This window comes from Chelonoidis abingdonii, chromosome 7 (genome assembly GCF_003597395.2).
Source record: "Chelonoidis abingdonii isolate Lonesome George chromosome 7, CheloAbing_2.0, whole genome shotgun sequence".
NCBI classification, from domain to species: Eukaryota; Metazoa; Chordata; order Testudines; family Testudinidae; genus Chelonoidis; species Chelonoidis abingdonii.
In genome coordinates, this window is record NC_133775.1 from 81,613,854 (window position 1) to 81,634,100 (window position 20,247).

At 45.2% G+C, this 20,247-nt stretch overlaps 1 protein-coding gene across 1 annotated transcript in view; it reads left to right on the top strand.

The window, feature by feature from the left end:
- Positions 1–20,247, top strand: part of SLIT3 (slit guidance ligand 3) — an 811,806-nt gene that overhangs the window by 727,797 nt on the left and 63,762 nt on the right. Inside the window, exon 28 of the mRNA XM_075068072.1 lies at positions 345–484. Coding sequence (XP_074924173.1) covers positions 345–484 — 140 coding nt within the window. The remainder of the gene's footprint in view (positions 1–344; positions 485–20,247) is intronic.

Below are 20,247 nucleotides of genomic sequence, written 5' to 3' on the forward strand. Positions count from 1 at the left end.
ACCTGCCTCTGGAAATTTCCACTACATGCATCCTACAAAGTGGGTATTCACCCGCGAAAGCTCATGCTCCAAAATGTCTGTTTAGTCTATAAAATGCCACAGGACTCTTTGCTGTTTTTATAGGAATATAGTGTCCAGGCTTATCACTGTGGCATATATCACCAAACTCACTAGTAGTGAGTCACCCAACTCGCTAGTAATGTGAATGCTGCTGCGTTGTAGCAGCAGAAAGAACAGGTCATCTGTATCAGTTTTCATCCCACTCCAGTACTTTCTCCCTGCTCAAAAGCAAATTCTGAAATCCAAACTAACTTTTTCTCTGTTTTTTCTATCCCCCTCCAAAGCTGTTCTTGCCCTCTAGGGTATGAGGGGGAGAGATGTGAAATAAACCCAGATGACTGTGAAGATAATGATTGTGAGAATAACTCCACGTGCATGGATGGAATCAACAACTATGTCTGTCTCTGCCCTCCTAATTACACAGGTAAGGAAGGACCACAGCCAAAGGGCATAGGAACTGAGGGGAGCAATTGAAGGAACTTCCAGCCACCTGAGGCACCATAAGAAACTGGCCCACTCCCACTTGGTTAGATCACATACATGGAATTAACCCTGATTCTGAGTAGATTTTAAAGTATCCAAATTGCAAGTGTGTTGTCAGTGAATTCCTGCTCATCCAGAAAACAGAGGCAAGAAAAGAGGATAGTTTTGCCAAGATGCTGCTCCAGCAATATGTCTGACCCTTAATCCAGAGAGATCACTGCTACCCTGAGAGAGTGTAATTCATACCAGAAGAAGGCTTTTGGGAAGAGTCAGAGGGGAAAATCTATTACTGTCTTGGCATATTTTTTACACATGCCCTTCCCTAGGTCAGAAGTACTCATCGCAGTTACTGGAACTACAGTTAAAATATATAAACAAGAAATTCTCAGGTTCATCTGTTGGTTAGAGAAATTTGTACTTTTCCACAAAAGTGTTCACAGAAGTGTTTCCAGTACTGAGTTAGCTCGGTATACGTCTGCTTAGCATTTCTGAGAATAAAAGCAATTCCTGTTTCAAATTATACTATAATAGTAACACTTATAAAATAACTTCCTTCTAAAGAACTCAAAGCATTGCATGTATTAATGAACCAACCATGACAATACCTCTGTTAAGTCACCTCCATTTTACAGATGGGGAACTAAGGCACAGAGTGCCTTCGGTCACAGAGTCAGTGAGAGAGCTAGAAATAGAACCCAGATCTCCTCACTCTCTGTCCTGTGCTTTAGATGTCTTCCTTCCTAAATCTTCTGTAGGGTTAGGAACCCTCTTAGCTCAAAAATGTAAAAATGCTGCCTCTCAGATGACTGCTGGAATAGATACTTCACTCATCAGAAGCCACTCAAGCCTGATCTCCTCTGCTCAGTATACAGAGTTAGTTCCTATTTTGATGCTTTGAAATAGGTTTGTTACTCTATGAGGATGGTGCACGGATGACAGGCTTCTCGTATGCTGGAGGGTATTACATATCACTGGAATTAATAAGTATAAAGTTGGAGTGCCCTGGTAAGTGACAGGGAAGTCTTCTAGAATTTCCCAAACTCTTTTAAAATGCGTTTTTATGGCCAATATAAGAGGCCTGTGTAAATCTTTGGCTGGGAAAAGCCTTATGACTTGAATGCAAATTTATTTAGAGTTTTTATCTACTCCTTCTGCCAAAATACTTGGCAGAGCTTAGGCTGGCCCAGAGCAAAGAACTTTGTTTCTAGTATGTTGAGCCAATTGTTCTTACATGTACTGTATGTATGTGAGCCTTACCTTGCTGATATCAAATAGAACTACTTATATGGTGATAACGGCTTTAGGTTTACAAAAGGAAGTGTCAAGTATCAGAGGGGTAGCCGTGTTAGTCTGGATCTGTAAAAGCAGCAGAGAATCCTGTGGCACCTTATAGACTAACAGACGTTTTGGAGCGTGAGCTTTCGTGGGTGAATACCCACTTCGTCAGTGAGCAGCTAAGCAAGAGACAGCTAGCAAGAAACTGAATTCAATGCACAATGGACCTGATCTGTCCTTTTTAACAGCCTCATGTTGGGCTATAATGGCTCTTGCAGAGAAAAACAGAGAAAAGAGGATGGAGTGGGATTTTTATGCAGATAGTACCTGTCAGTGAATCATTTCTGGTCATGGCCAAATAATTTTTATGACACTTCAGAGTCAGATTTGCAGATATTTTCAATCATAATCCAGCTCACTATTACCAGAATGAATGACTGAATATTGCCTTTTGTAAGCTGTTCATCAGCTAGAATGTACCAGATCATCAAATTGCTTTGCAGTTAAACTCCTTGGAACTGATTCTAGTTTCAGATGCATGATACACACTGCTGGATATAGAATACAATATCTGGGGCCTAGAATATTAACCCTTTGTACAGCCAATAACTATTTGATTGCAATTGAACCAAATTTGATTATAACTATAAACAATAAGGCTGAAAGTCTGGAGACCAGTAGTATGCATGGTTGAGGAGGTGTGATAGGACTTGCATATAATGAAAGGCTGAAAAATTCACTTGAAAAGGAGAAGAGTTAGCGAAACTTTGTGTTTTTTTAAAATGTGAAGGTCCTTGTGAAATGTGAGCTCAGGGTCACTCAAATTAACTGCAGGCTAATTTTAGTACAAACAAGAGAATATTTATTCATACGTTGTAATTATTCTGATGAATTCGCTGCAACAAAAAATCTTAGGGTAAAATACTGGTGTGCTAGTGATGGGTGAAAAGGAAACCGAACTCAGTACATGATGGATGTGCTCTGTCAAAACTGCTCAGGTCAAAAGGGATAACAATATTGTGGCTATATCTTAAAAAAACATGAGCAGGATAACCTAATAACTAATGACATGATTTTGCAAGCTAAAATAAGAGTAATGAAATATCATGCTTCAAATAATAAGCTAACCACTGCGAGGTCAGAAAGGAATTTTCTCCCATATTCAGAATTCTCCAATGGGTTACATGCATTCCTGGTTTTTCCATTACGCCAGTCTCTCTTGGAAGTATCCAAGGTTTCCTTTATTTCCTCAGAATCGCCCTGCTTTGTTATCTTGTCTCTCTCATTTTACCATTATGCCCTTTCTGGGAAAAATATGCCAAGTATGAATTGTGCTTTCATTGGTTAAAATAATGAAAGCTGTAAATCTCTCTTCACTGAATAGATTTCCAAATGTTTTCCTTTTCTAACTGATCCTAGATGAAAAATGTCCAATATGGTAAATGACTATAGTGGGGAAGAATTTGCCACACCCGAGGTCTGATTTTGATATTATTAAAAATATTCTTGACTCTCTGAGTTCCTTCCCTTCCAGTGATCTCAAAGTGCTTTACAACATGAATGAACTGAGCGTCACAGACTTTCTTTGAAATAGGTAAGAATAATCTACAGAAGTCTATACTGAGGCATAGGGTATGGCTACACTCACACTTTACAGCGCTGCAACTTTCGCGCTCAGGGATGTGAAAAAACACCCCCCTGAGTGCTGCAAGATACAGTGTTGTAAAGCGTCAGTGTAATCAGCGCTGCACGCTACACCCATAGAGGATGTGGTTTACGTGCAGCGCTGGGAGAGCTCTCTCCCAGCGCTGCCGCTCCGACCACACTCACACTTCAAAGCGCTGCCGCGGCAGCGCTTTGAAATTCCAAGTGTAGCCATATCCATAGTAATGGCATGTGACTGGCTGAATGTGACAAAGAGATTCAATGGCTGAAACAAAAGTAAAAGGCGTGAATCTCTTCACTCAACGACTTAACCACAAGACCAGAAAATGTTTTCCTTTTTATTCATTAAGTTCAACACTTGAAAATCTGTGTGCCTAAATGTAAGCAATTAAAGCCATATTTAGGCTCTGTGACACGCTGTCCTTAACTCCCCCTACCTCCGTTTTCCTCTCACTGGGGGGGTAGTTTAGCCCTACAGCTAAACAAAACACTCTACTTCTTCCAGGATAGATAGTTCAGAAGAAGTCTAAGGTTAACAATGGCCCAGAAACTAGCTGAACAGTTTGTTGGAGCCCTCTGTGGCCACAGCCCTCTCTTGATGGTCTCAGCAATCTTTCCTCTTGATTCAGGGAAAGGCGGGTGAACTCCTAGCCATGGACTTCAAAACAGGAACCTACCACTTGGTTCCTATCTCAACCTTGCTGATCTTCCTTTGTTTATGGCCTCTTTCCTCACTCTGCTAGCCAAGTCCCAGGAAGGAAGTTAAGAGACTATATCTGGCTTTCTTGATTAAAACCATCCCACTCCGTGTACCCCAGCTCTGTCTGCCCCAAGAGTCTCTAACAAAGCCCACTGCATTTCTCTTTACCTAAAGTTCTTTATCTAGCTGTCCATCTGCCTCCCAGGCTCCTTTTTGACTTGTTCTCATGTGAGTTGGGGGGACACGGGTTGAGAGAAATAGATACCCATTGCTTGTTCTTACTCAGGACACCCCCCCATCAGTCTTGCATGTACAGTCTTACTGTTTTAATGGTAGTATCCAAACACTATCATCCCTGTGGGATTGGCAGCTCAAACGATCATCCATGAATTTCTGTGAACCTTTGGCCAGAATCTGACCAGTCCCATACCTGAGCTGGTCTTTGAAGTTTTTGAAACATTTTAGTTAAACTTTTGTGTCTTTTTTTTAATTTCACGCACCCCTGCACTTTGTGTCCTTAGTCAGAATTAGAAATGAGTAGATGCCACAAAGAATTTGGGAAACACTAGAAATTTCTTTAAAGAGCCTGATCTAATGAGTTTCAGCAAATGTTTTCAACCCGCTTTGGTCTGGAAATTAGGATCAGGTTTGGAAACAATTTCAAAAAACTTACTCATATTAAATAAAATGGCCTCTTCCTAAAACAGATGGCATCCCTGGAAGGAGTGGGGAAGGGGGCGCTGTAAGATTATTATCTTGGAAACCCAAATGTTTTTAAATAAGTTTATTTCCTTGTGAAAGATTTGTCGCCATTAACTTGTATCGCAGAAAAATGAGTAGAAACCGTTTCTGGTGTTGCATGTTAGCAAGATGAGCCTAAAGCATTTTTACCTCAGGGGACTTTGAAGTCTCTTAGCTTAGATGTTGTTGTCACAGATTTTTTTGTTGTTCTTTCCCTTTTCAACTCAACACTATTCATTGTTTGTGAGTGATTAGAGCCCCTCCCTCTGGCCCAGCTTACTGCAGTGCTATTGCCTGTCCAAAGCCAAGCGCTTAAGTAAACAAAATTACTTTGGAGGAAAGATGCTTTGTGGTGACTTGTGGTTGCCACTAGTTTATGGAGCTTCGTTAGCTTGCTTCACATAACTAACCATTGTGGTGAGATGGCTCAGAACAATCTCAGTGAGGGGTCCCAATTGCAGTGCTGAGTTAAACTTATCTGAATCATAACTCTTTAGATTGGTTTGCTGCCTTTGTATGTTTTTAGTTCATGTGTCACAGATACAAGCTGGAAGTTTTCTGATAGTGTGGTTTGAAGTATTTCTTCTGTAAGTTCACCAAGGATTTGAGCTATTATATGTCTATCTAAGGCCTAAACAAGTTCCTAACTATTAGCTGGTTTCAGAACTATGAGACCATCCTTAGCCATAATTGCTTGGAAGACAAAGCAACTAATGATTAGGGTTTGGTGCACCCATCCTTTCATCCAAGAGATTCTTGCTCTGGGTTGAAGTTTTCCAGTTTATTTACTCAGAAAATGTGAAATTTGTTTGTTTTCTGTAAAGAAGACTAAAGCAAGAACCCCAAGTTTTCACTTGCAGAATCAAATCAAAGAGCTGGATACATATAACTGATACAAAGATCTTGGACCCATTCCTACTCTCGTCGAAGTCAGTCTGAGTTTTTCTTGACAGCGAGCCGCATGTTTACCTCCCTCAGGTCAGACTCTGGTAATTTATTGTGCTGGGACTGAAGGTAGAAGCAGCACAGCAACTGAGAATACAACAGTCTGATTCCTTAGCAGGAAAATCCATGAACAATGCATCACATTGGTGCTTTGCACCCTACCTTGGTGCCCAGCTTGCTTTTGGTGCCAGTTTAAATCCCTAGTCTAATCCTTAATGCTACCCATGGTTTGGGACCCAAATGGCAGACTTCCTCTGCATTCATGGCCCACCAAGACAGCTACACATCTATGGAACAATGAGACTAATACTGCCTAGGAGGAAAAAGCTTGTGAGATCTGAACAAAGGGTGCTCTTGGTGGATTAGCCTCAGCCTGTGAACATCCTGCCAGAGGATTAGAAGCCAAGTACAAACCTAACCGCTTTCAGAGCAAGTTATAATATTCAGTAAATAAGGCAGCATGCTAAACTGCCAAATCTAGGAGGAGTGGACAACTCTGTAGACAACTGTGTGAATGCTAATTACTGTATTCAGCACTCAGTGGGCAGATTAGAAATGCCAGCAAGAGGTAAGCAGGTATCCTTGTATATAAATTATTCTAGGAAGATTGCTATATTTTAACAACAGATACACAAAGAAGCAAATTGTAATTTATCTTCTGCTAGACATTAGAGTAGATGCAGCCAACTTCAAAGGAAAAAAGTGGGACGAAGATTCCTGTGACTTACTCCCATAAATTGGAGCATAATTTGGTTAAATATGTTCAGTTGCTGTGTCTGGGGGTGCAGGGTTAATTGAAATCTCCCATTAGCCTTGAAAGCATTACAGGGACCTAGCCGAAGGATAAATTATCCACAAATAATGTCAGTACTACACTAATAGGCACAAAAGGGATTTTCTTCAGCACTGGGACGTGTCTTATTCCAATTTCAGTTCTTCTTCAACATGAGAAGATAGGAATTACTATATTGGGTCAGCCCAATAGTCCATCTAGGCCTGTGTCCTGTCTCTGACAGTCCAATATCAGATGCTTCAGAGGATGGTGGAAGAAACTTCAAAATGGACACTTGTAGAATATCCTTCCAAAAGGCAGAATTTCTGAATAACAGCCATTAATTAGTAATTCACTCTTGCCCTGATGCTTGAGGGTTTGTCTCTTACAAAATCTTCAGCAGAGCTAATATAAATGGTTATTCTTATGTAAATATCTAACAGCATAATTGCCACTAATGCTGTAAAAGATCCCCACTGAATGTTGTCATAAGCTTGACAGGGAAATAGACTAAGATGACTTAACAGCTTATGTTTGTACAACATTTATAGTGACATCTCTCTTCAAAGTAATATGTTTTGTCTGTCTTTAAATTTCTATGATTGATTAGGGTTTGATTTCCTTTCTCACCTTAAAGATGTCCCAGGGCATCAGTACACTACAGCATCTTGTTCTACGGTCACATCTTCTCTGGTGCCATAAACAAGAAGCAGTGTTCCTTTGGGAGATTATATGAGCTTTTTGCTTATCTTGTCAATGGAGAGAAGCAGAACACAGTCTTTGCTCAAACATGTGGGAATATTGCTGGAATCTCTGCTTCTCTCCCCACATCTCATCTCCTTAAGCTCTTGGCTTCGCTGGTACCACAAAAGGCAGTGATAGCTGCTTGGCTCTGAGTACTTCTGAAAATCAAGCCCCTTACTTGAGTACTTAAATATGAATTAGGAGGCAAACTTTCGGCTCCTACTTTTCAAAATTTTACTGAAAAGTTTGAAGGTGAAAAAAATCTCCCCCAATATTGGAGTTTACCATAAGCAGTCTTAAATTATTTTTTAAATAATTATTTTTCCTGATAAAACCTATGAGTTCAAGATTCTCTGTTTGTCAAGCAAAGGTTAAATCCAGAACGGAGGTTTAGAAATCAGCTACTGTGCATCCAGGCTTAAATTTTTGCAACAAAACCTTTTATTGATTTTTTAGCAGATGGGCTTGGTGTGCTTGCCTGACAACTGAATGGACTGTCTCCATAAGGACTTTGGCTGCAACTTTCCTGTTTGCTTCATTTCAGTGAACAAACACAATGGATTGAGCCAAAATCTGAGGTTGGAAAATCTTGGCTTTTATCTCTAAACGTTGAGTATGGCAAACCCTGTCCAGCAGGAAGAGTCTCATGTAAAAAAATAATCCAAGAAGTATGGATCTGGTCTTTAAATATATTCAGAGTTCAGGGGTTGGGCTCAGCCCGTTATAAAAGTAAGGGCCCATCGATTCTGTTCCAAGTTCAAATTTAACACCTCTCTCCTAAAATTATGTGCTCAAAGGTGTCATTTGCTGTGAGGTGGGAGGCAGTTTCCCTCCCCACGTCCAGACCTTGCCAGTCAACAGCACTGCGGTGTCTCCCCCCAGGCGAGTGAGAGCCAAGCTGGGGCTGTCTGGGTCAGGGCTCCTAATCACCTCATCGTTAGCACCAATCCTGTATTCCACTGGCTGGATAGGAAGCAGCAGCAATGGCCTGGGTCAGGCCCCAGTCCCTGCCCCAAGCCAGCCATCAGTGAGAGACACACTCCACTCCAAGGGACAGGATTGGCATGCCACTGCTCCAGCCCCTCAGGTAAGCCTCAGTGGGAATGTGGAAGTGGGGATACTGACACAACTTTGCTCCTCCCCTCTGATTTTTCTGAAACTACACCCCTGTTTGTGGGTGTTTGGATCTGTAACTTATCTGTTGTGAAATGCATTATTGGAGTATCCAAGATAGGTGGATCCAAGGTTTTGTCTCAGGTCTGTTAAACTTCATCAAGCATCAGCATTACTCCTGATTGTCAATAATTTCTCAGCACAGCATGATCTGGCACATTCTCAGTAAAGTCTATCACTGGTGAAGTCAATCAGCTTTTGGGTGCTAGTGGCTGTGATTGCTAAGGGCTATTTGAAATTTCCACTTGGCACTCTCCACTTTTTTTTTCCAGCGTGAAGGGGTAGGAGAAAGAGCAGGGGAATCCCAGTCTCTGTGGAACATTAGTCGCTATTAGGTATCCAATGAGTAACTTCTCACGAGGACAGCTGTAGTGTGTAATCAGCTCTTACTGGTGTGGCCAGAGGTAACGCCCCTATTTTGGCTCACTGAGCACAGTTAAGAGGACTGTAACTCTACTTAACAATTCAAATATTGTGGCAAATTGCCGGTATTGTTCTCTGGGTCTCGCGCTTTCTCTTCTCTGGGGTAGGACTTCAGGGCGATATTGCTTGCCTCTGATACCAGTTCTTTAATCACGTCCCTCAGTGGATCTGAAGCTCCTAGGTGGTCTTGAGGAGGGTGAGTGGAGAGGCGAGGGACCTGGGCCAGCCCCTACTCCCGGGTCCCAACTCAGGGGCCCCTGGGGTGTGGTGAACCACACGAAACTAGCGGTTTCTCCCCCGGGTTTACTTTTCACCTCTCATACCGTCCAGCTGTGAAGGTTCTCGCTCTCTTCTGATACACGCTGGTGCCCCTTACTAGGGTTTCTGATTGGGCTGCCCCAATTCAGGACAGCCAGAGCACTCCTGCCAAACCTCATGATTCTCTCTGGACAAACTCTTGTTCTCTTTTCTGCAATCTCGACTCGTGCTCGCAATCCAACCTTCTTTCTCACCTTCAAACTACACACCCATGGTCTGAAACTGAAGCAGGGTTTAATACTCCTGACTGGAGTCAGGTGCTCTAATGGAGCAGGTGCTATAATTGGGCCACACAGCTTTATAGTAATCTACAAGTAACTTCCTCCTTGGCAGGAATACAAGGCCCCCGCGAAACAATCTTATGCTGCCCTCTGGCGCATTCGCTGTATCACACATATCCCCCCCCCGCTCAACACTCAAGGGGTTGGGGCTACCAGGGAGACGAGAGGCAGTGTGGCGGGAAGAAGGCCATTCATGCGAGTTTGCCTGTGGTTGGCTTCCAGCCCTATGCCCTGGAGCCCAAAAATGGAAAGGTTGGCAAGAGAGGAACCACCTCGATGACTCTGGCGTTTCCTTTCCTTGTCCTAATGCCCTCCATGGAGCGGGGCGTGCTCAGTCCAAGGGTAAACCGCCGCCCCAGGAGATAGTAGCTGGAGAGTCTCCAGTAAGCCCATTTTAGCACCAGAACATCTTTGTCGACCAACAGTGTATTGTTTTGTTTCGCTGGGAGGAGCTCAGCTGAGGTAGAAAACTAGCAGGTTCCCCACCACAACGATTAAATAAGGCGGACTACAAAAGACAGGTCTGCAATGACCTGTCTGCTTCCCTAGCTGGTCCTTATTTTCTGTATTGTCATATGTCCCCTTTTCGGCGCCACCCTCGCTTTCCCAACCACAAAGGGGTTGCGGCTTAGCTGGCGAGGAACGAGACTCGAGTGTTGTGCAGAGTGAGAGAGCCAGGTTTCTCTCGCAGATAATAGTGTGCGATGTTAGTTAGAACTAATGTAGTTTCCAGCCCCCTTCTTAGTATCTCGTGCTTTTTGGACGCCAAAAATGGGAGAAGCGGTATTTATTGACAAATGAAGAGCCGCAGCGTTCTGACTCGTGTGCGTTTCTCCGTTCTATCTCCACCTGACGCGGCTGGGCAGTGTGATCAGTTCGACAAGGGTAAACGCGCGCCCCGGAGGAGTAAGTAGCGGAGAGTCTCCAGTAGCCCATTTAGCACCAGACATTCCTTTTCAACAACAGCTGTATTTTTGGTTCCTGGGGAGGAGCTTCCAGGAGGTACAAGATGGGGTGCATCTGCCTCCCTACCATTCGTTGGGAAAGGACGGCACCGAGTCCCACTTCCGAGGCAGGTCCGTTCTGCAGGATGAATTCTTCTCGAAGTCTGGGCCTTATGAGTACCGTATCTGGCAGATAGGGCGTGTCCAGCAAATTTGCAAATTGCGTGCTTCGCGCCGCAGTCTTCCACTGTCACGTGAGTCTCGGGCCCCCGAGGCTTTTATCAGATCCGTCCAATGCCCGCTGCTCTGTGTGCCAGCCAGAAAAAATGAGGGAGTGAATCTCCGATAGTATTCCAACTATACCCAAAAATGCTCTGACCTGCTCTTCTATGCGGATTGGGTCTGAGGCCAATCTTGTATTGCCTCCACCTTGTTCCATTGGGGCTCAACTGCCGGAGGTACGGCATGTTCTCAGCTTCGAACCCCCCGGCAAAAGGACCCAAGCACCACCCCTCTCCCTACGACAATGCCCGAGGTATTGAGGCCTCAGCTAGTCCTATCACGCATTTTTCAGAGGATTAGCGGTGAGACCAGCCTTTCGCAAAGCGTCCAGCACTGCCTTCCACTTTGTTCCAGGTGTGGATCTCCCAATCAGGGCTATGTATACTATGTCGTCTAGATAGGCGGCGGCATAGTTGGCATGGGGTCGTAATAACTTATCCATCAGTCTTTGGAATGTGGCAGGGGGGCCCCATGGAGTCCGAAAGGGAGGACAGTGTACTGGAACAGGCCATCGGGTGCGTAGAAAAGCAGTCTTTTCCCTGGCATCCTTGGCCAGGGGTATTTGCCAATATCCTTTGGTCAGATCTAGGGTGGTTAGGTATTTGGCCTTGCCTAACTGATCAACCCAGCTCGTCAATCGCTGTATCGCATGGTATCTGGGTAGGCATCGAAGTGGGATACTTCATTTAATTTCCGGAAGTCGTTACAAAAACCTCAGGGTGCCATCAGCTTGGCGGACTAGTACGATCGGACTGGACCACTGGCTGTGGGATTCTTCAATGACCCCGAGTTCCAGCATCTTTCGCACTTCCATCCTAATTTCTCCTTTTAGCTTCCGGTATTCGATATGGTCTTATATTCATTCGTTCACCCTTACTCCGGGGCTGGTGACAATATGATGTTGGACTAGTGCATGCCGTTCGACCTGGTTGGGTACAAAATACGTCCTGGTTTTCCGGTGGATCATTTTCAATGACTTCCATCCGTTGTTCTGGGGTAAGTCAGGAGATATCTTTACCTGCTCCTGCGGGCCGTCTGCCTGAGGTAGAGCTCCTCGAGTGACCAGACACGTCTCTCTGTCATGCCAGGGCTTCAGTAAGTTGATGTGGTATATTTGCTCTGGCTTCCGGCGGTCTGGTTGTCTAACCTTATAATTCACTTCTCCAATGGCTTCCACTATCTCATATGGTCCCACGTGCCAAACTGGCTAGGAAGTTTGCTTTCTGTGGTCGGCACTAACACCATCACCGTCCCCCGGCTGAAATCTTCGCATTTTCGGCCACGCAGCGGTTGTAGTATGGTCCGCTGTTGCCTCTTGTGCTTTTTCTAAATGCTCCCGTACTATCCGCGGGTTACTTCGAGTTATTCCGCTCTCGTCTCTGTGTCACATGCTCAATAATATTCCTTTCCTGGAGTTGCGGTTGTTCCTCCCAATCCTCCTTGGCGATTATCCAATATCCCGCGTGGGTGCGCGTCATATAAGAGTTCAAAGGGAGAAAAACCGTGGCACATCTGGGACCTTCCCTATAGCGAACATAGATACGGCAAAGAGTGTCCCAGTCCTTTCCATTCCCTGTGCCTAAACCACTTCCGGATCATACTTTTGAGGGTTCGATTGGATCTTCGACTAGTCCGTCTGTTTGTGGATGGTAGACGGAGGCCGTGGCTTGGTGTATACCGAGCAGGGCCACATAAGTCTGTTCATAGTTTTGACGTAAACGGGGTTCCCTGTCTGTCAGGGATTCCTTAGGGATGCCAACTCTGGCGAAACCTGTAGTAGTTTCTTTAGCTATTGCCTTAGACGTGGGGTTTCTTAAAGGGATGGCTCTCCGGAGTATCAGTGTAGGCATAGTCACAGGATGACTAGTACGTTTCCGTGGCCCCGTGCCGACTTTTCTAGTGGGCCCACTATGTCCATAGCTATCCTCTCGAACGGGAACATACAATAATAGGTAAAGGTTACTATGGGCCCGCAGTGAGGTCGGGGGCCTATGCACTGGCATTCAGGGCAGAAGGCACAATTAAGCTGGACTTCTGCTCGTATTCCTGGCCAATAAAACCTTCTTAGTATTCTATCCCAGATCTTGTCTATCCCTAGATGTTCCCCAAATAATGACTGGTGAGCTAACTCTAGTAACGGCCCTTATTGTGTTTCCGTGGGACTAGGAGTTTGCTCTACTTCTTCCCTCGTATCTTGCTTATTTCTGACAACAGATCAACGTTTGAGCACGTAGATGGCCTTGGGCCTTTGACTTTCCTTCTACAGGCACTCCATTTACTTCCAACTACCTCCTCCCTCACGTTTCATAATAATGCATTCTTCGGCTGGTCCTGCCCAAGGTCCTCACGTGCAGTGCTGAACTGACCTAATTCCAGGGGCCTAATTCAAACTCTTCCCCCTGGGGTGCTCCCACATTGGGCCAGGAACGCTCCTCTTGAGTCCTCCGTGACCCGAACCTTCTCCTTGTCCCTGGCGCGGCCCGTTCGCCTACCCACAAGTTGGAGTCTTTGATAAATAGCTGCCGAATCCGGTCCCTAACTTTTTTAGCCGCCCTTATTCTCCCGCCTAGCCCTGCGGGGGTTTTCCCCAGGGCGAATGAGACAATTCTGGAAAGCAAATCCAGCAAACATGGGGCGAGGCTAATCTTTAGTTGCCTCTGTCTCAACCTGGGGGTTGCTACCCTCTCCTGCCTCTATCGGGGTCAGATAGTTGCTCAAACCCAGGGAAGTCTCTCCAATCAAAAAGGATAAAGGAGCTTGGGGCTACTCTTGCAGAAACTCTGGTGGGTATTCCCCTGGATTTCAATCCGTTACTGGAATTGTAGCGGTAAAAAATCACGTGATGTACGCATGTTACCCTGTGCTTTTGGCCGACCGGTTAGTTGGTCTGTCCACAACTTTCCCGAGCGCGCAGACGTTACAGGCACTCCCGCAATCTATTAATGCTATGTTTTTATACCATTCATTATTTAACTGGTCTTGGTAAATGCATGTGAGGTCAATGTAAACCCTACAAGCGTTGATCAAGGCCACATTGCTCCCAATAACTCCCCAGATTACACTGCATAGGCACCCTCCTTTGTTGGCGACAGTTGGGCTGCTATATGCCCCAATTCCCCAACATTCATAACACCGTCCCCCCCTTCCAAAAATTCCGGTTATCACCCCCTGCCTGGGGGCTAGTTGGCCGGCCCCCACCACTCTTCACAAACCCCCAGGTCCCTTTCTGCGCCTCGAGCCAATTCCTCACTTGTCGTTCCTCCGGTTATAGGTTTTTCTAGAGTTTCTCGACAGTCCGGGGCCCTTGGGTTTGGGTTGTCTCCTGGGTTGCGTGTCTCCCTGCTTGGAGTCTGGAACAAGTTCGGCGGGCTCAGTTGTCTTTCCACGAGGAGACCCAACTCATCATAGGTAAGGGTCATTCTGACCACCCCAAGTCCTGATCTCCTGCGTGGAACCCCCGCATATACCGGTCCAATATTGAAGTACCTCCATCATCTCCTCAGAGCTATGGCTTCGGCGCAGCCATTTCCGGTCAGGTGGGATCAAGTCAAAACAACTGCGATTCGGGGTGTCCTTTGTCCTCATATATCGCCTTCATGGAAACCTCTTGGGCTCGTAGTGCCGTTTGTCACTCCGAACCTGGCCAGGATCTTGGCCTTTAAGCTGGAGATAGTTGTGCAGCTTCTGCAGAACATATCGTAATAGACCTTCCCTGGGCTTCCCCACATAGGAATGCGGGACAAGGATACAGACCATTGTTCTCGGTGGCAGGCCTCCGCAGGGCTGTTCTCTCAAAAGCCAGGAAGCGTATGCTCCACAGTCATCTCCCTGGTCATTTTTTGTAGTAATGGCTAGCGCCGTATCGTCCGGGTCCCTTCCCCGTGGTGAATTCTGTTCCATTAAGGGTCTTTCATCTGGCTTATTAGGTCTTCTCAGCAGGGCTCGGTCCTGAGCAGCCTGACTCAGCAGGCAGCTGATTAGTCTCTTGCTGCAATCTAGTCGCCTCTTGTTGGGCGGTTGCCTGGACCCTGGTAGCCTCCTGCTGACCGCAGTGGCATGTATAAGGGCCTTGACCATGTCGTCCATCTTAAGGGTGGGGAGGGTTATGTCTTCCCCCTGGACTATGTCCCCAGCGCGCAGATCCCACCCCAGACACCACGGTGGCAAATTGCCGGTATTGTTCTCTGGGTCTCGCGCTTTCTCTTCTCTGGGGTAGGTTCAGGGCGATATTGCTTGCCTCTGAACCAGTTCTTAATCACTCCCCTAGTGTCCTTGGAGGAGGGAGTGGAGAGGGAGGGACCGCGGCCCGCCCTCTACTCCAGGTCCCAACCCAGGGGCCCTGGGGTTGTGGTGAACCACTTGACTAGCGGTTTCTTCCCCTGGGTTACTTCCCTCTCATACCCGTCAGCTTGTGAAGGGCTTCTCGCCTCTCTTCTATACAAGCCTGGTGCCCCTTACTAGGGTTTCTGTGGGGCTTCCCAATCCACCGCCAGCACTCCTCCAAACCTTCTATTTTTCTCTTGGACAAACTCTTCTCTTCTGCAATCTGCACTCTGCTCCAAATCCAACCTTTCTCCTTCAACTACCACACCCTGTCTGACTGAAGCAGGGGTTTATATCCCATGACTGGAGTCAGGTGCTCTAACTGGAGTCAGGTGCTCTAACTGAAGTCAGGTGCTCTAATTGGCCACAGCTGTTTTAGTTAATCTAAAGCAAACCTTCCTCCCGTGGCAGGGAATAAGGCCCCCTGCTAACACTCTTATGCTGCCCCCTGGCCATGCTGTATCACAATATATATATCTTTCCTTTGCAAGCTGTAAAAGTCAGCCCAATAGATAACAACCAGCCTGTCTCCATCCATTGCTCCATCCTAAACCTATATTACATAAACAATAATATTAATCCCCTAAAATCAGGCAACATTCCCCACAAACACTTTTCTTTTTCCTATTTAATCTTGTGAAGTTTTTGACAGCATTACCCTTAGCCCTGAGGTTCTGTAAAAGTTGTTTTCACATAAGACTGAGAATATTTTCCATGCCATGTTATTAATTATTTTGATTAATATTAGGAATGAGAGCAAAGGATTGCCTAAGTGACACTGCAGACAATAAAACTGAGGAACACATGGTACTTGGCGGCAAGTTACAACGGGGATGTTATGATCATTTCAAAGTTGGGATAAAAAAAAAAAGATGTTGAGACACCCCACCTCCCTTTTTTTTTCCTATTAGGAAGGAACAATATAATTCAGATCATGGCTCTAAAAATCTAATGAGGTGTGAAATCAATAGCACATATGCCAATGTGGTCATTTAAATAACAAACAAAATAATTAAATCAAACCAACTGCATGCAAAAGGTTTCTGTTTCTATTGCTGTTGTTTTGGTTTGGTTTTGGACTTGTGGAAGATCATGAAGCTGTATAAATATGCCAGCCTAGCAGCTCTTTGTAAGTGGTGAGGCCTGTGAAAAGAGATTACTTACCAATGTCCCCTCTTTAGGATTTCATTGAACCAAATAAAAAAGGGGGAATGTTGTAGGAGTGCGGTAAGTGAAAAGGTCAGCGTAGTGAAAGGTGCCAGATTGACAGACCCAGGTGTAAGATAAAGCACAGTGATCCAGTGCATGGTTAGTAACAAGGCAAGCTTCACCCACGTCACTCCATCACTGGGCTCAACACGGCCCTGAAGGTTCCATTTCCAGGCTAGGATGGTAGCTTAGTCTCTTTGACCATTCTGCACTCTGCCTCTGTTTGGTATGCTTTGATCTGCCAATCTGTTTCTATGTGCAGTACAGAATCTTAAATGTAATGCATTTAATGCATGTAATGTACTACGTGGGTACCTGCCTACCTTAATAGATATCCTGTCCTCGTAGCCTGCCACAGCACATTAGACCTGCTAGAGGGCCTGAGCTAATACCTCCACGGTTCAGGTGGCTTTCAGTGAGACTCTCAACTCACTTCTCCTTCATGGGCTGACATAACCCTATCTGGCTGACCAGCAGGGTGTGCTGCAAAGCCTGTCCATTCTTGCAGACTTTGGTGAAAGGAAAGAGTGTGAGATATTTAGTGTGCATTTTGTTTTGGTTGGGCGAGTAATGAAAATTTTGGTTTTATGTATGTATATTAGGTGTTTTTACCTATACATACCTAGGGAGGAGTTGCATAGGGGAGGTTGGTGTGGAGGATGATGTTGGTGATTGGGAAGGCGTTGCCAGTGGTGTGTGCATTTCTTAGGTCTTGTCTATACTGGTGGCAGCGTGTAAGGTACGTGTCACTGAATGCCACAGTGAAAGGCAGGCTGCATCTGCATTGTGGTGTGTAGCTACATGCTGCAGCAAAAAACTCCAGTGGTGGGGAAAGCCTCTGGAAGTGGGGAGGCAGCAAGGAGCTAAAATTAGCTATGTAGATATGGGAGGCACTGCTTGGGCATGTAGAGAACTGTGTAGGGTTCTGGCATGTGTTGACTCTCCTCACTTAAGCAGGGCCTCACCATATACACTGCTATTTATACCTGTGCTGGCGGCAGGGGAGATACAGTGTATGTATTCTACCCGCTGCTGTTAGTGTAGTGTGACAAAGTTCCTCCTCTACCTTGGTGGCAGATTTGCTTGTCTCAGAGATCTTCTCCTCTGGTGGAACCCACAGTCTGGGTCAATTCCTCCTGTGTCTGATCAGGAGTTGGGAGGTTTGGGGGGAACCCAGGCCCGCTCTCTACTCCAGGTTCCAGCCAGGGCCCTGTGGATTGCAGCTGTCTATAGTGCCTCCTGTAACAGAGGCATGACAGCTTCAACTCCTTGGGTTACTTCCCCATGGTCTTCTCCAAACACCTTCTCTATCCTCACCACAGGACCTTCCTCTTGGTGCCTGATAACGCTTGTACTCCTCAGTCCTCCAGCAATATGTCTTCTCACTCTCAGCTCCTCGTGCCTCTTGCTCCCAGCTCCTTGCATGCACACCACAAACTGAAGTGAGGTCCTTTTTAAGCTAAGGTGCCCTGATTAGCTAGCCTGTCCTGATTGACTCTAGCAGTTTCTTAATTGGCTCCAGGTGTCTTAATTATCCTGCCTGTCTTAATTGGTTCTAGCAGGTTCTTGATTACTCTAGTGCAGCCCCTGCTCTGGTCACTCAGGGAACAGAAAACTACCCATTCAGTGACCAGTATATTTGCCCTCTACCAGACTCCTGTACCACACTGGTCTGGGTCTGTCACAGTAACTATAGCTTTAATGTGGTGGAATGCCCTCTATATAAAACACTTTTGATAAAATTTTTAAAAGCTGTTTAATGCCTCTAGAGCCCAGCATAACCTGTGTGCAAATAATTAATAAAATGACAATATTTGGAAGTGTCATTTTGAACCCCATACTGCTATTCAGAGAAAAACTTGGGATAGACCTTTAATTGCTACAATAATTAGGAGCCCAAAGCCATGCACAGAAGTAAAAAGGGCCAGATTTTTCCCTCAAAAACATGCAATCAGATGGCCACTGAATGTTACATACCCCTGTTTGAGGAAAGGTTTTTGCCCAAAATACTTTGTAACTGAAGGAAACATAGTTTCTTATGTTTAGCTCTTGCCTTGAGTATCACTATTTAAAAAGTGTTTTCTTTCCCTACCGTGCTGTCTGCCATTCAGTAAACATCGGTGAAGCCTGTTCAATTATCAACAGGAATTTTCTTCCCCAAGATGAGGTTGTCTGGGTTCCACGACATTCCCAAGAGAAATCTGGAAATGTTGAAATCTGAAATGAAAGAAAGATGAGAAAAATAAGTAACAGGAAGGAGCCTAAAACATTCCAAGTTTTCTGTGAACAATGATAAATTAGTTGGATGCTGTTTTTGGTACCAAGCCTGAAATCCTCCTAATTTTGATAGTGGTGCTTTCAGCATGACACAGTGAGTCATATTTGACAAGTGTATACATTTGGGGGGAATTTTTACTGGATTTCTATACATTTGTCAATTTTCCAAGCTGGCCGAGAAGAATACCTTAAGAAGAATTATGATTTCCTTTGGAAGTTTATACCACTATTCTGACTTTTCTCAAAAGTCTGTTTTCCTTTATTAAAAAAAAAAAGAAAAAAAAAGCTTTTTTGGATATTGTAGCAAAGTTACAGCTTAAGGCATCTATCTCCAATGTATTCTATTAACAAAAAAGGCTTCCTTTCAAAAGGATACTTGAAGGCTTTAGAATGTTGAGTTCCTGTCATGTCACCATCGAGTTAGAAATTCTCTGGATTTCTTTTTTAAAGAATGCTTCTCATGTTTTATGCTCATACAAATATACAGAAAAGGCAAACTGAGGGAAGTTAGAAACCAAGGTTGACCTGATGAGGTATAAATGTTTATTAGAAAATATTAAAGAAAGGTGGTACAAAGGGTTTGATGTGTCAGTCGTTGGTCATCGGGGGAAACATACAGAGCATGGGGGGACGCTGGCAACTGGTTACGGTTCAGCATATAGTACACATACCTGTAATGTCCCAATGCGGGGTGTACGGTGGTTGGGTCAAGATATAGTAGGGGGCAGTGAGGTACATCGCTCATAGAGTGGGCTACACACAGTCGTGGGTATGAGTAAGCGGGCCGGGTAATGGGGACAGGGTGACCCTCACGTGGTGGGATCCAGATTGGTAAGTTCAGGACTCAGGGGATATGGTTTGGTAGGGGGTTGTAAGGGTTCCCCTCCCCCCGTGGGTGCGTGGAGCCACATCGGCTCACTCCGATCTACACAGGGATAAAAAACCTGTGTCTTCCTTGGGTCAGCTGACTCAGGCTCACAGGGCTTGGTCTCTGGGCTGAAAAATTGCTATGTAGACACTCAGGCTTGGGACCCAGCGAGGGTGGAGCCAGATATAGCACCAAGTTTTATTTTTCTGCTGGGATGCTCCAGCCCAAGTCCCCGCCTCTCTCCGCCCCCTCCCTCTGCAGCCAAGCCCTTGTGAGCCTGAGTCTGCTGATTCAGGCCAGACCGTGCTGCAGGTCTTTTAGCCCTGTGTAGACATACCCTGATTGATGTCAATTTCTCTGCTAGCTGGCTGAATTAGGGGTTGGTTATTTTTGTTTTTTTGTAGGTAAAAGAAACTTCCAATGGTGCCACCTCAGAAATGTTACTAAATATCTTCAGCAGTAGTTTCAGTCATGCAGGTTGTTGCTGAATGTGCCAGCTTGCTTTGGATGAAGAATGAGGTGCAAGAACAAACATCAGAAACCAAACCCAGCAGAATAATATCTTTTGGATTTCCCTCATGTCCCTAGGGATTCAAAGTTGCCAAGTACTTTTTTTCTTTGGCATATCCCCCATTCCAAGCCAGATGCATTCTTTATATTTGTCCAAGTTATTTCCAGTTTAGTGCTATATAAGAGCTAGGTGCTGATTGTCGAGCTGTCTGGAGTTGCTAACAACCAGGAGTGCCCACCTGAGGGCAGACTGT